Here is a 16,571-nt window from a genome sequence, read left to right as displayed (position 1 = left end):
TGGTCTGGGTGCCAGGTCCCCCTAGTTTTAACCCTGCAGCTGAAAACATAGCAGTTTCAGAGAGAGGTTAATCCAGCCTCTAGTGGCCGTCTCCCTGACAGCCACTAGAGGTGCTTCTGCGATTTACTCAGTGTGCTTCCTCACGGACCTTCAGCATCAAAAAAGATCCCCATAGGAAAGCATTGAGTAATGCTTTCCTTTGGGCAGGTTTGAATGCGAGCGCGCCTCTGGCCGTGCATGCGCATTCGGCTCCACTTGGGAGCTGACGCCGATGGGAGAGGAGAGGTCATTACTGCCGAGGGAGCCCGGCGCTGGATTAAGGTAAGCACATAAAAATGTATTCGCCGCGGAACGGGGCCCTAGTCACCATTTAGGTGACTAGGGCTCTATAGCGTTGGGACGCTATAGTGTTCCTTTAACATTTGTCAATTCGTAACATAGCTGTGTTACTAGCCCCTGTCACACTATTGCAAAGCTGAAATGGATGCTAGAGTACCAGCAATGTAAAGCTGTATTCCTGGCACTATCGCTCATCCCTCCCCCTAGTAAATAAAGGGTTAAAAACCCTTTATTTACTTACTTTATCCCAGCTCTGCTTCCTCCAACGTCCCTCAACGAGTGTGCGCTAATGCTTTCCTGTGAGGAAAAATCTGATGCTGGATGTCCACATGCAGAGCGTGAGCATGTCCAGCGCCAGATACCAGACCAAATGTCCGTTTTAATCCAGGAAGCCCTACAGTGGTAGACACAGCCACTAGAGGCAGACTTATAGCTGCAATGTAAACATGTTTAACACTGCAGCACTAAGTGCAAAAGTAACAGTGCACCCAGACCACTTCAATGAGCTGAAGTGGTCTGGGGACCTACAGTGTCCCTGTTTCCTACCCTTATGGCCTCTTCTAAAAGCAGAAGGTGATCATGGCGGTTGGAGTAACCATTTAAGGATTTAAAAGACACAATTTTTTTTTAAGTCTTATTTAATCTGGGTTTTGTACAATCATTATGAATGTCATTTCTTCTTTCTCTTTATAACATATGCTGGGTATTTGTTTTGTATTATGTGGATGTGGTTTTGTTCCCATTTTTGCTTTCAGATCTCTTTTTTTATTTTATTTTTTTCTGTAAGTTGGTAAAAGTGACAGGAGTGTTGTCTCTTTCAATAGATCTGAGTTTGACCTCATCCTAACCTATGTTGATGTCAGTCATTCCTGACCCTCCCTACAGCTGCATCATTCCAATGCTGTAAGGATTCTAGCATTCCTCCCCACCCCACAGCTGAGAGAGCCTTTTCCAAATGTCTAACCTCCACAAATGCTAATGCCTTTTATTATAAGATTGCAATGTAATATCCTTCAATGGTCACTATTAGCAAGGTTTTTTTTTTTTTTTCTTTTCTTTTTTTAATAGGACTTTGACAAAGCGATGACTTCTGTCACTAGAAATTTTAAAACGTCCACTGAAAAATTTGGGATAATTATCACCTATTTTTCAAGGGCAAATCTGTTTAGCGACGAAGATTATAATTTAATTTTGACTGTATTATCACGGGAGGGCAAGTCTAGTATTATGACAACGAAGCTTGAATAATGATTAAGGAAGATATTTGTGATAAAATACATTACCATTAAAACCCATTATTGTGAAAGAATGTGTTAGAGCTGTGTCCCCAGTTTGTGTCCGCCTTTTTCAGAGTGCTTTGATATAAAATGGGACCCTCAAAGAACACTAATCCTGGCCCTTTTGCTGTCATTAACATATATATGGTCCAGGGTGTGTTGATGATCTGCTGGACTCTGGTCATGATCAGCTTGTCCTACCCATTCTCACTGGGAGTGCTGTATACAGGGACCTACGGTATATAGTATAGCTGTCAGCTTTCTGAATAAAGCTGCATGAAATTTAACATACCCATCCACAAATAAGCTTCATTTACAAAATACAATATGACTAGAGCGTGAGCAATAGCTCCGGTATTAAGGAAGCCAACTGCAGTATCTCAGTCACAGCCTCTGGTATCAGTGAAATTAATAATGTTAACTTAAATAACGGCAACATCTGTCCCCCAGAATTTACTTGAATACTGTAATAATAATGATAATAATAATGTACAACTTATTGTAGTGGTTATGTTGCCTAGCGACCCCCCAGTTTTATATAACACCATTTAGGAGCAGTTTGATTCAAAGCAATGGTCTACCGACAGCTCAGGGGCTGTCGTCATTGCTGCAGCATTGATAAACCATAATTAACACTTCAACACTATAAGTGTCAGTTTTGTCTCCCCAGGGTGGAATTGATTGAGCGAGCTGTAGTGATGGTGTTGATTAGCTTGCCCCTGTAACACAGTAAGGCTGCTCCTATACCTTGTTAGTACATCATTTTATATTTGTTTTTTCAGGAACTATCCAAATATTACTACACCGAAAAGTTTAGAGTACTTTAAGTATGCCGTAATCATTATCATTTTCTTTCGGAATACAGCTAAGGTGAACATATTTTTCTCTTGTCTTGTGTGTGAATGCCAAATAGTTTTATGCTGATTCAAAGGAACATGATTGGCACCATAACAACTTAATCAAAATTAGGTTGACATTGTGCCAAGAGCCCCCTTGAGTCCATACCTTTAGGTATTGAATAGTTCACAAATGGTTTAATCACTAAGTCGGCTCTCCAGCGTGATTCCTCCCTGTAACCGTCCAGATACACTTTGTCTAATTCTTATCCAGGAAGCACGGCTTCCCGCCAGGCAGGGGTATTACTGATTGGCTTCCACCGGTCAGCTGATGCTCTAAGCCAATCAGTATCTCCCCATTCCCAAAATGGGTTGGCACAGTTGAGCCAACTCCTAATGACTAAGGACTAATAGTGAGGCTCTCACAATGAATGTGTATACTCTATTACTACATTACGTCTTTAAAGCTTCAGAAATCTGAAACCATTGATTGGTCAATCTTGCTTAAAATATTTTTTCAATAAGATCAAGCAATTCTTAGACAATAGCGTGGATTTTAAAAATTGATTTAGTTTCCAAATCACACACAAGTTATTAAAATCCAAGATGTTTTTTCACTAGAGCGTTCATTTGCAGAGAATTGACAAAGAATTGCAAGTTTGAGGCCAAAATGACAGACAGCGTTCTCCATTCTCAAAATTTCCTGGCCATTACATCATTAAATATAACGAGCCAGTGCATTGTTCTAAGCGGAGTTGGACAGGAAATTCAATTTAAATGTGTGTGCATATGATCTATTTCCCTTAAAATCTTTTACTTGCCTTCACATTGGAGTTTCGATTTTTGTTCTTGGTGCCCTTGTAACCTGCAGTACACTGGTTGCTACTTTTACCTTTAGCATTGCAACAAGCAATATGAATGATTACCCAAAGAAGAGCTCTAGAATAGCATTGCACAATTTACCTTTTTTCTTTTTCAGTTTGTGCCTTTCTGTGTTTAAAATCTAGAGACTTCCTTACTAAAAACCACACACGCACTCTGACCAAGAACTTGGCCTAGATTCCTAGAAGATCCCTACTGACATTTAAAAAAAAAATAGCTCTAACAACTTTTTACCTTGACATCAATCGAATATGTCCATAAGGAACAGGGTTTCTTTGAATTTTTTATTTATTTTTTTTATTTTTGCAATTTTTACAGTTTTACATTTAGAAATCTACAATTTGCCCCTTCTAGAATGCCCAGAGAATTAAATAAGGAATTTTCTAGGTATCAATATTTTACAGGTCTCTCTGGAGACCATCATGCAAGTATTAGTTTTAAAAATATATATTTCAAGATACTCTCCAACGTTTTATGACTAAGAAACCAATATCTTTTGGGCTATCTTGAGGAAGGTGTTGCCACCATTCTCCTTCAGAATGCACTATTGCTTGACACTTACCCTGATCCAGTCTCACTAGAGGATACAAAATAGATCTCTTGGCTTTAACAAACTAATAAAAAAAAAAACACTCGCTGCAAATAAACCAAGTTCGTACTCAGACAGTCTCAAACATATGTGCAATTATGTGAGGGGCTGAAACCCTTATAAAGAGAGCTATTCAAATTTTGTCTGTTCACAGCGAGTCCCTATTACATCTTAAATTGTGGAAAATTGTAATATAAATAGCCACATTTGCTCAAAGAAAACCAATTTGGAAAAACTAAGATGGATACTTTTTCCAATTTCCAGTACTTTAGCTTACATTTTTCAATTCCTTTATCTATGTCCTTCAATCCCCATTTTAGTGCATAAACGTCAATCTCTAATCGTACTTCTTGTATAATCAGAAGTGATTCTACCTACAGATTGATGTGACCCTGGATAACAGCATGTGTAGCAAATGATTGGACATCCAGATACTCTTCTCCTTATTAACTATAGTCACCAAAGCCACTTTAGCTTAATAGAATACTACAGTGCCAGGAATACAAAGCTGTATTCCTGGCGCTACAGCTCCCTGTCTGGGAGACAGCCGCTGGAGGCAGACTTAGTGCTTCAATGTAAACATTGCAGTTTCTCTGGAACTTCAGTGTTTTACTTGGCAGCAAAGACTAAGGACACTGCACCAAGACCACTTCAATTAGCTGACGTGTCCCTTTAATGTAGCAGTTTGAGTGAAAAGTTCATGCCTCTGAAATTTCACTGTTCAATTATCTGCCGTTTAGGATTGAAATTACTTTTGTTTCTGTTTACGCAGCTTTAGACACACCTCCCCTGGCTGTGACTGACACAGCCTGCATAAAAGGAAAATGGATTCATTTTCACTCAGATGTAACTTACTTTAGACATTTTTATCGACTGCTCTGTAAATTGAACTTATTTTTTATTTTAAGTTATAAAAAAATGCATTTATTATTTTATGTAGAAGAGCATGTATACGTGCAATACATAATACACTGTCTAGAAAATCTTTTTCCGACTGTACTGCAGTTATCAGGTGTAATAGCTACATTTAGATTTCATATATACTATTTTAGCATGAGCTAAACCGCCAACACACAGCCACTGTGTTCTTTGTTGTACAGTTTTGATAAAAGGAGCCATTTATTTCCGAAGATGTTCATTTCAGCTATAAAGATGCACCAGTTTGCAATTGTCTCCTGTTACTGACTTTTTATGTTAAGCTGTCAATAAGAGAATCTCTCATGTTTGTAGCAATGGTACTAGGCTGTGCATCATTTAGTTTGAACACACTTTCTATTATGAGAGTTCTGTGCTTGTTGTATCCAGGCCACAAAAAGGACACCAATCATTAACAACCATTCCTGCTGTAATCACTTTACTGCCACGGTTTACTGTTCCAGCCACTAAGGGAACTCGTAGAAGAGAAAATTACTCATCCTGATCTTCAATAGAGGTCTTGGGATGTACTAAACCACCTTGATTGCACAGTAACTTCCAACGAGAACCCGATCAGCTACTGTTTGTCTAAATACTTCCACTTTAAGGACATCTGCCAAGATCTCTTCTTTTTCCCTGTCGAGATCTGGGTGAACGAGGGCGACGTAGTCGTTGCACTCTATGACATTTCCTAAGGCAGCTAGACTCAGTGCCTTGATTAGTTGTATTATTAGGAATTAACAGGCGGTTACCAATGCGGTTACCAACACACATCCTCCCAATAATTCTGCACCCGTCAGTCGAGGCATGGACTACTGGTTGGTATGGTTTCAGAAAGTTCACCTTCAAACACACTGTTAAAGTTTTCTGCACTCCCCCTCCCCTCCCCCCCCTTTCCGCAATGGCTACTAGGCAATATGTGTTGGTAATCTTGGCGAAACCTCCAATTTCGTTATTTTCAAAGGAAGCCCGGTCAGACATGATTTTGTCTTTACAGTAGTAGTGTTCTCACTCACAACTCTGATGATAATGAGTTTACAGGTTCCTGGGCCAACTAACTGCAACCCACCGCTTACTCTGACCAAACACGTGGCCGACTGTAAATTGAAATTTAATTACATACAGGAGGCTCCTACATGGTCTAGCAAGCTATTAACAGAGCAGGAAATCCGAAATTCTAAATTAAACAGAATCCGCAATAAAGGAAGTGCAAACATTAGATGACAGGAAGTGTTTAGAAAGGCTCTGTAAGTCACATGCAAGGGGCGTGCCTAGGGCTGCATAAACAAAGTGATTTAACTTAATAGCAAAGGAATTGAGCAAGCTGCAGGAGCATGATCTATACACCAAAACTGCTTCATTTCGCTGAAGTTGTTTTGGTGACTATAGTGCCCTTTAATCTAAACACAAAATGTATACATTGTAGACATTTCAGTGAGCCATTCATTTCAGCCTACTAATATTGTAATATTATGTATATGTCAGGTAACCATGCTAACCAGATATATGTACATCCATCTATCTAATGTAATTATGTACACAATATTTTCCTCTTTTTGAAAAGTAATTCTGTTTGACTGGGTTTGAAAAGGAAAGGTGTGAAATCTAAGGAAAGTAAATACTTATTGTGGTTATTTCACAAGACACTTATATAAATAAATGAGGATCCTCATTGCGTCAGAAACCACCAAATGTCAATATGTATTTCCCATTTTAATACATTTACCTAATGCATCCTTTAAAAAGGTTCCTTTTCTTTGTTTCTTATCTCCATAGACCTTGAGCCGGCTGGAGGAGCAGGAGAGGGAAGTAGTAAATGCATTGCGGTACTTTAAGACAATTGTGGACAAGATGGCTGTAGACAAGCTGGTCCTTGTGATGCTGCCTGGCTCAGCCAGCAAGGTCCTCGAAGCCATCCTGCCGTTGGTGCAAGCAGATACTCATTCTCAACAAAGGTTTGTTATTCTCCTGGGGAACTTTGAATTGTTGGGGTAGCATTCACACTGAATGGCAACACACCGGACTTACCAGTGTGTTCCTATTAAAGGTTAATTTTAAGCTCTATCACCATAACAGAGCAATGCAGTGATTATGGTGCTAGGAGTCCACTTGAGCCGGCCCATGGTAAGGAGTCAAATAATTTTTGAACAGGTTGGCAATTATCTGGTTCGTTCTGGCACCTGCAGTTTGTTTGCTTGTTTGCTCTGTGATGTTCTAAATTTAAAAAAGAGTCAGGCGGCAGCAGTTCTCGTTCTGCTAATACAATATCAATTGCATCTCTGTTAGGTCCTCCGCCACTGAATTAAGTCCTAATAGGACAACAATTATATTGCTAAAGTCTAAGTGGCCTGTTGCTTTAGGAATATCTGCTAATAGGCTCTTGGGGTGCATGCTGTTGTGGTTATGGTGCCTCTGATGCATTCTTGATTCAGAACGTTGCCAATTTCTCTCCTTAGGACATGCACTGTGTATCCTGCACAAGGAATTCTGGTTCCAGAATGTTCAGTAAACACAATGGCATAACTAGTGCTACAGTCTACCCATACTAAGCAGGACATTCCATATGTTTCAGAATGCAGCTTCTATCAGTACAAGATCTATAGCTCTATATATTGTAACAGCATCTCTGTATAATGTAACAAGAAGCAGAGGAATGGAGGCTCAACATGTTTGTCACCTCAATCAGTATGAAGCGTGGTAAATGAGATTCCTCTGACCATCTTTTATTTGCCTTCACATAGAAGTGTAGTTCTTTTTGTTCGTGGTACCCTTGTACATTGATAGAAAGTGACTGTCTGGTAGCCCCTATTACCTTCAGCATTGCAACAAGCAATATGAATGATTACAAAGAGCTCTCGAGCATTGCACAGCAATGTGCCTTTTTTTCTTTTTCAGTTTGTGCATTTATGTGTTTAAACTCTCTATTTGCAATTGTTACTGGAGAGGCTTCCTTACTAAAAACCACACACGGTCTCTCAAGAACTTGACCTAAAAGATCCCTGCTGACATTTGAAAAAACTGCTCAAACAACTTCTTTCCTTGACAGCAATCAAAGTTCTGTACCATGCGACAAGTGCAGGAAGACTGTAAAGCGGATTAACTGTATTGCAGATAGCAGCTCCTATCTATATTATACAAAAAACAGTCAGACTTGAGAGAGAACATGGCAATTTGCAGATTGCAGCTCCTATTTATATATCCTAACAAAGATTTGTGGGGGAAACTCATGTTGTATGTGCAAAAAAACAAACCAACACAGGGCCCAATGCTGAGAACGCACAACAGCTCAAATAATAATAATAATAATAATAATATTGTCCTTTGGTGGTGGGTCCTGGCTCAGTTCTCAGGCTGGTTTTAGCTCCTCTCAACCTTATTTGCAAATTAGACTGATCTCACCCAAAATACCGGTACTAATTCACTGGCTGGCCCTCTGCATGAAAGATACGGCAACCCCAGACTTGTTGGGCCTAGTTTGCGGGACTTAGCTGATACCCCTCTACGCACAGTGAGCAAGGGGTCCACATCTGTATTATCCTTTTAAGAGAATACGTAGAATTGACAACAGCTCAATTAGCATGTCTATTGGTGGGTCTCCACTTAGTTCTCAAGCTGGTTCTAGCTTATCTTGTGCCATTTCAGAGAAACAAAGCCATTTGCATATCAGTTGGCATTGTAAAAATTTTTTTTAAATGTTTTTGGTTTTTTTTCTCCATATTTTGAGATATTGGCTAGTATTACACGTAGTATGGATTCTTCTAACAGGATGCTGATTGTTTGTTCTTCACAGCACTGCCATCTCATCTTGCTACAGCAGAGTTTATCAGTCGCTTGCAAACCTGATCCGCTGGTCCGACCAAGTGATGCTGGAAGGTGTGAATTCGGAGGACAAGGAGGTGGTGACTACTGTGAAAGATGTGATCAAGGCCGTTCTGGATGGAGTCAAGGTCAGCATTGCACCGCAGCCTCCTTTACACACCGCTTTCTCATACAGCAGCTACTCCATTTAAAGAACCGCAGTCAGGCAATGTTCTTATGCAGTATACCATCATCATCAATTGTGCAGTGCTGTAGAATGTGTTGGCGTTTTACAAATAACAGTAATAATCACTGGAGGGGCAGTTCAGTCAAATCTTATGATTTGAGCATGCCCATTAAATAGATGGAGGTTTATGAGAATTAGTGAACAATGCTCCCCCTGATGTTATGCATAAACCTCAGAGCATGTCTTCAGCTCTCTTTGCCAGCCTCTAATATCTATTTTGCCTGTAGAGTTGTTGATGCATGTGATATTGTCCCTGCACAGACGGTAGGGGCTTTTATGGTGGGGGGTTAAAATGTCTGGAGTATGTAGACTAACGTTCTGAGTTGTTATCCACTAGTATGCAACTAGTTTTTATTTTGAGAGTAAATAAATGACAGAATAGATTTCTTAATTGACTCTTAATTGCACTTAAACATTTGTGATTTCTATAGTCATGACGTTCATAAAATCTCCCTCCGGTTTTATCTGATGTCCAGAATTAGAATTCTCCTGGCTGCCGACCTTTTTGTGTGTGTGTATGTGTGTATGTGTGTATGTGTGTATGTGTGTATGTGTGTATGTGTGTATGTGTGTATGTGTGTATGTGTGTATGTGTGTATGTGTGTATGTGTGTGTGTGTGTGTGTGTGTGTGTGTGTGTGTGTGTGTATATATATATATATATATATATATATATATATATATATATATATATATTCTGATCCATGCACTCACACTCACATTAAATATGCATTAAAGCATTTGTTGTACTTGCCGGGTGCCAGTTCCCATGGGGATGTAGATAAACTTTAAAGGAAAAAAGGAAATCCAGGGCTGCACTCAGTCTTGAGAATAAAAAAAACGTATTTATTCCATAAAATGAGAGAGATCAACGTTTCGGTCCACGCAGGGACCTTCCTCAGGATCAAATTTTATCCTGAGGAAGGTCCCTGCATGGACCGAAACGTTGATCTCTCTCATTTTATGGAATAAATACGCTTTTTTTTTTTTTTTATATTCTCAAGACTGTGAGTGCAGCCCTGGATTTCCTTTTTTCCTTTAAAGTTTACATAATTATATATATTGTGTTTCCTCTTAATCTAGACTTTTTATGATGGTCATTTTTTCTAAAAATAACAATTCCGGGGTTGGGGGGTTGTGCCTCTTTTTGATGAACAACAATTTAAAATATCCCGATACCTAAAATTTGAAACTTCCAAAAATTCAGTCTGTAATCTGGTATTATTAAAGTATCCTAAAATTATAATGATCCAGAAATTCACTGGTTAAACCCAGCCGTGCACCTGGCGTCCTGCGCATCCCCTCTGGAGACTAGCAGCTGGAGTTTGCATCCGTGAGGTCATCCAAAGAATGAAGTCAGTTTGTTGGGTGCCTTCCAGGCTTCCCTCCCTACTCACAGCTCTGTGGCAGTGATTTCACATCATAGCTCATCGTCTCCGCTATCCATTAACTGTAAATCCAGAGGGCCCCTACTGCCCTCATTAATACAGCCAGCCTGCAGCACACAATCTAATGATTGCTCAATACTCCCTATTGCACATCAACCGGATGCTTCAAAGTTTTTCTTCTCACTCTCTGCCCAGTACAATACATCTGCAGTCACCACACTTGTAGCAATTAAAAAGGCACTCTTCTAAACAGGCACTAGTGACTACCATGTTCTTCTTTCTTTTTGAGTGTAGATCATTTCATTGAGTACTTGAGTCCATTCCAGTAACATTTTTAATTGCTTGAAATTTTGTGCAAAAAAATGGGTCAGAAGTATAGGATGGAGAGTGAAGAGAAAAGAGTAGGTCATCTTCTGGTTCATGTGTTATACATGCATTGACACAGTTCTGTATTTTACTACAAATTAGTTGTGAGTTGCTTCATGCCTCACTGTAGTGGTTGAAGGGGGAGCTCCACAGAAATGCAATAGCTATCCTAACTGCCAGAACAATTTGGACCGTTAATTTAGGTGAGAACAATCATAATGGCACTTGAATTTGATTCCAGTTGTGTTTCACTAGGATCTAAAATACGAGGCTGTATTTGTGTTTGAAAATGATTGCAGTAAGAGGCATGACCACCAGCCTCCGGAATAATGTCCAGCACCAAATTTATTCCAACAGAGGTTTTTAGATTTCCTATATGAAATTGATGTATCTGGATGTGATTGTTCTCTTAAATTCCTATTCTTTGTAATTAACATATTTCGAGAAGGTGGCGATGTCATCCTGAAGTCTGTGTTCCGATGCAATTATGTAGTAGAGTTACGTTCCCTTTGTTTAATAAATGATGGTGCATTCACAGAAAAGTTGGCTAGAGAATGTGATATTTGAGTGAAGAATTTCACAGTTTAACTTTAAGTAGCAAAGGTGTTTTAACTGAATATAGTGCAAACATTAGTGATACTTTGGTTCATGTTCTGCTACACAGTGAGAGATATGAGAACTGTCAAATCTGGCCATCAGAACAAAGTTGTACAAATATTGCAACTTTTATGTCCTCAAATGCTTTAAAAATCGTGTGGTTGCAAACCCGGTGGGAATATGTGGCTAAAGAGAATAGGTAAGAGGTAAAGTGCAGAGAGTATGAATTCTTTAACATGTGATCAGTGAATGAGTACCTTAAAAAGATGATATGAGAAATGTGTGTTTGAAAGGAAGGGGCAATGCTATTTTTACACGAATCACCTTATCTGCATGCAAACACAGACATTTGCAAACTTCAGTGCCCTTTAGTAATAAATTAGGTGGGCACAAATTGCATGTTCTATATATCCACTGTTTAGTTTCTATATGCCGTATACTATGTCTATATCTAAGCTTACTGGCAAACTAAACCAAATCTAATCTGCAATTTAAGGCATAACGATGAAGGATTTGTAGGGAGATCAATATTCATAGATATTTAATGAAGGATAATGCAACGGAACACCAGATGGAATAAGTTTTTCTTCATATAGTTCCGGAGTCAAGAAAGAGTTGAATAGGCATCAAGTACTCACAGGAACGTTTTTAATGTAACACTTTCAATTAATTTCTCCTGCAGGAACTCGTGCGTCTCATGATTGAAAAACAGGAACGGCCGTCACCCACTACACCGGTGAAGCCCACATTGCCAGCATGCAAGACAGACAGGTATGTCCTTCACCTTCCTGAGTCCATCTCTCACATCCAGATTACTTTCCTTTCCTCTGAGGCTCAAAAATGATTACAGCCATTATATGGAAGCAGGGAGTATAATTGTCGGAACCCTGTAGTCCAGCTAACCTTGGAAGACTTTCAAGAATTGAAATTGAAAGACCTGTCTCTTTGATGTGCCTTCTCTCATCATCAATAACCCAATTTCTGTCCTCTTTCTAAATTTCTTTTATCCACCGTTTGCTTCTGGTTTTGATTTTTTTTTTTTTTGTATTGTTTAAGTAGCGTGTTTGTGTTTAGTGTTATTTTCGTACCTTTTACAGTGTAACTGATTATATTCTGAGGAATAGAACAAATATGAGCAAGGCGCGAGTCATGTGTTTTTACATTCCGAACTCTACAACCAAGTATCTGACCACTATTTCAACTACTGTTTGTAGAGTGTTCAGCAAGCAAGTAGTACATAGGAATCTATATTTGCTTTTTACCGTTTTTATATTAAGATTATGCATAAAAATAATGTAATTGCAGTAAAAATATAAATTTAGGTACATAGCACATGCACATGAATAGTACATACCACAATGGCATCTGCAGAGATAAAGGATTGGCTGTGGTTCATAAGCCACCCTTTACATTTCAATGTTTTCTGTGTTTGAATAATATTAAGGGAACACTATAGTCACCATAACAACTACAGTTTATTGTATTTGTTCTGGTGAGTATAATCATTACCTTCAGGCATTTTCATGCAAACCCTGCCTTTTCAGAGAAAAGGCATGTTTACATTACCCGCTAGGGACACCTCCAGTGGCCACTCCTTAGCCACTGGAGGTGCTTTCTTGAGGCACTGCTGCACACTGTGCAGCACTGCCATTCAGCACGGAGATGCTGGATTTTCCTCACATGCATCTCTATAAGGAGGTGGTGATTGGGCAAGCCAGCACTTTTCCCCATCCTGCCTCCTTTCCGATTTCAGCCCATTGCTTTCCCATAGCGAAAGCATTGAATTGGCTTATAATCATGCATTTTGATGATGTCAGCAACAACAGGGAACGGGGGCAGGGTCAGCACTGTCAGACCCGCATGGCGCTGGCAATAAGGTACGTTTTATTACCTTTTAAGGGACTACGGGGGCAAGCCATTTAAATTTAAATATAGGGTCAGGAATACATGTTTGTTCCTGACCCTATAGTGTTTCTTTAATAAATATACTTATCAACTTATTTGCTTCTTGATAAATTATATTAATGTACAGTTTACCATCAGTCATGTTTGTTATTTTTCTCCCGTTGATTTAACTATTTTACAACTATTTGTAGTTGTACAAATACTCTTAAAATACAATGATGGATGACGTACATGTTAGAAGTTTTGCTGCGTGCATTGATCTTTAACTTTATTACAACATGTCATCTCTTTCTTGAGTCCGCTTAAACCTTGTCTTGTTCTCCTCACTCTCCAATTAGCCCTTCGGAACTCCCACTCTCAGATCGTGAGCTGGAGATTCTTAACAAGTCTCCGGAGCCCTCTGGCAAGGAGGTGCAGGTTGACTGTGTAGAAACCGATGAAATGGCTCCTCCAAAGCCCCCACTGCCTGGGATAAGAGTGGTGGAAAATAGGTAGGTATTTCCACTTATGTTACTGTCTCTTGAGGGAAAAAAAAAAAGCCACAAATTGTTTACTCCTCTTGTAGAATAAGAACTCTTCATAAATGGCAAACCGCAGCAGTGGCGAGAGATCTAGTTGGAAGGAAACCTAGTAATCATTGATTTGTTTAGCTTGTATGGTAAAATAAAGCCTTTTTTTTGGGGGGGGGGGGGGAGAGGGGGGAGAGAAGGTTAAATCATCCAGGTTTCTTTTCAAGGTTGCTATAGTATACTATGATCATTCATGGTATGAGACAAGCAGCCACAGTGTTTTCCTGTACTTTTAATTTATTTCTATTTAGCTCCTCTATGGTGTAAGTATAAGTTATATAATGTGGAGAACTCTAATCAGTTTACAAATATATATATATATATATATATATATATATATATATATATATATATACTAAAAAAAAAAAAGAAATATGCCTTTTTGAAGGTCTTTGGGGACTTAAATTCTGTTAGATGTATTTTTTTTATGACAAATTACTTTTTTTATGTAAGTGCATATTTTATTGTGTATTGGCTTATTTAGATAACTCTCACTTTTTTCCCTTATTGCTATTTATCTCTGTCCTGAAATTGTGTTTAATACCAGTGCATTCTCTTATGTGTTGTTCCATTAGCAGCCCACCCCCTGCGTTACCTCCAAAGAAGAGACAATCGGCACCTTCCCCCACTCGTGTTGCTGTTGTTGCTCCAATGAGCAGAGCCACAAGTGGATCTAGTTTACCCATTGGAATAAATACCCAGGTTGGTACAATAACACACTGACTGCGGGGATTGATAACAAAGATATTAAAAAAATCTTGTGTAAGTCTTTCATCTTTCTCCCCACTGTAGGATTTTGAGGTTGACTGTTACGCTCGCCGAAGGCTATCGGGAGGAAGCCAGTCGTATGGCGGAGAATCTCCTCGCCTCTCACCTTGCAGCAGTATAGGGAAGCTCAGTAAATCTGACGAACAGCTTTCATCCCTTGACAGAGACAGCGGGCAATGCTCACGCAACACGAGCTGTGAAACTCTCGGTACGGTATAGGCACATGTGTAAGCAGCATGTGCATTTCTAGGAAAAATGGCCGACCTGTATATCTGACATGAAAAGAGAGCATAAAAGGAAATTTTGATGTGTGCTCGTTTAGCTACTATGTAGAATTCCTAGAATGTTTGTTATCTGTGTAAACTAGAGCTGAATCTGACTCTGAGCACCTGAAGCATTCGCTAAATTGCATGCTTGATGACAAATGATCAGCTCCTTGCAAATGTAACCTTTCATATCCGCTGCCAATGAACTTTACAGTCACCTTATAGAATTCTAGGCTTCTGACTTAATCAACAACAAGAGGGACCTGATTTTACCTTGATTATGGGTCGGTCATTCTGTATTGAAACAGAATTGGATAGACACCAAATTCTGGACTGTTTGATTGACCATAAAGGTATAAGTGAATGTCTGTTCCCATTGATTCCATTTATAAACTGAGCAATGCAGTAAAAGTGTCCAAATATCCCACTATTCGAGAAGTACAATTAAAGGGACATTGTAGTCACCTGAACAACTACAGTTTAACGTTGTTCGGGTGAGCATAGTCAGTCCCTGCAGACTTTTTGCTGTAATACTGCCTTTTCAGAGAAAAAGCAGTGTTTACATTGCTCCTTAGGGACACCTCCAGTGGCAGTCACTCAGACGGCCACTAGAGGTGCTTCCTGGGTCAGTGCTGGAAAACGTGCAGCACTGACGTTCAGCATCTTCATGCTCTACATGGAGTTGCTAAACGTTCCCCATAGAAATGCACTGATTCAATGCATCTCTATGATCAGATGCATTTGTTTGTGGCGCGTGCTCAATAGCCTCCCAATGCTCTGAAATCTGATGCTCTCAGCCCAGAAGGTGAATTGGGGCGGGGCCAGCGCCAGCAGACCTGCGTGGCGCTGGGATAAAGGGTAAGTCATGTTTGTATTTCTGAACCTATAGTCATAAAAATACCAATTAGCCCACTGTTAATCATATTAAATCCTACACGCAATTTGTAAAGGGATTGCCTTTTACTGTAAGCTAAATGACACGATTAATTTCCGAATCCTGCACTTCCCTTATTGCATATTAATTTCTTTGCTCGTAAGTGCAATGCAGAGGGTGTTGAGAGGTGTTTAGATACTTTAAAATAAGATGATTTCCTGTTTGTGGTTAAATCGGAGCTGAAGTCAAGAAAATGTATTACTTCAGAAATGTATCTTTCTTAGAACAGGGTAAACTCCAGCACAGAGCTGACCAAACAGTTTGCACTCAGTACTGGGTGCCTGTAAATGTCGAAAAGGCACAGTGACTTCATTGAAAATATGTAGTGTTCCTTTTATTTTGGACACTAGTGCACTCTGATAATATCGAAGATTTGATCAATCCTGTGTCTTGTTATGCAAGGTTACCATGCTTCCCACTTCCTTAAAGTAATTATGTTGAAACTTGCATGCTGGACGTGACATTGAGACTGATTAATTTTTACATCATGTTTATTTCAGAAACATGACTTAAACAGCACCGTCTGGTGACCTTATTTTGTGACCGAAATCTATGGTGCAACGCAGTTAAATTGTCGATCAAAAATAGTTTCTGTCCTACTTGTGTTGGAATAGCTTCTGGTTTTTTTTTTTGGTTTGTTTGTTTGTTTTGCTATATTGTTTGTGTTGTGCTTGCTTCTTTGTTTTGGTTTAATATTCCCCTGCATCTTTTTCAGAGTGTCAAATCTCATAAGTCACCAATCTTTAGAGTGTGGGTGAATATCTAGTTACCTTTAACACGAATTGCTGTGTTTGAACAAATGTTTAGACATTGGATGTGTGCCAGACATTCATTTGAATGAATGAAACCAACATTTTCTGGATTTAAAAAAATATTTTAGGTAATTTTAACTATAC

At 39.2% G+C, this 16,571-nt stretch overlaps 2 protein-coding genes across 8 annotated transcripts in view; one reads left to right on the top strand and one right to left on the bottom strand.

The window, feature by feature from the left end:
• RAPGEF1 (Rap guanine nucleotide exchange factor 1) overlaps positions 1–16,571 on the top strand; it is an 89,679-nt gene that overhangs the window by 41,459 nt on the left and 31,649 nt on the right. For all 7 annotated transcript variants that reach the window (XM_063432473.1, XM_063432472.1, XM_063432471.1 and 4 more), the window contains exons 3-8: positions 6,615–6,793; positions 8,629–8,785; positions 11,916–12,004; positions 13,477–13,629; positions 14,283–14,409; positions 14,500–14,683. In XM_063432473.1, coding sequence (XP_063288543.1) covers positions 6,615–6,793; positions 8,629–8,785; positions 11,916–12,004; positions 13,477–13,629; positions 14,283–14,409; positions 14,500–14,683 — 889 coding nt within the window. The remainder of the gene's footprint in view (positions 1–6,614; positions 6,794–8,628; positions 8,786–11,915; positions 12,005–13,476; positions 13,630–14,282; positions 14,410–14,499; positions 14,684–16,571) is intronic.
• EIF6 (eukaryotic translation initiation factor 6) lies at positions 5,018–5,931 on the bottom strand. The gene is given in 6 exon segments (XM_063431308.1): positions 5,018–5,201; positions 5,204–5,386; positions 5,389–5,543; positions 5,545–5,660; positions 5,662–5,736; positions 5,739–5,931. Coding segments are annotated over 6 exon segments (699 nt in total). The 5' UTR covers positions 5,820–5,931; the 3' UTR covers positions 5,018–5,112.

This window comes from Pelobates fuscus, chromosome 9 (assembly GCF_036172605.1).
Source record: "Pelobates fuscus isolate aPelFus1 chromosome 9, aPelFus1.pri, whole genome shotgun sequence".
Taxonomy (NCBI): domain Eukaryota; kingdom Metazoa; phylum Chordata; class Amphibia; order Anura; family Pelobatidae; genus Pelobates; species Pelobates fuscus.
The sequence above is the reverse complement of the archived record's forward strand: the minus strand, read 5'-3'. Positions and strand labels throughout refer to the sequence as shown.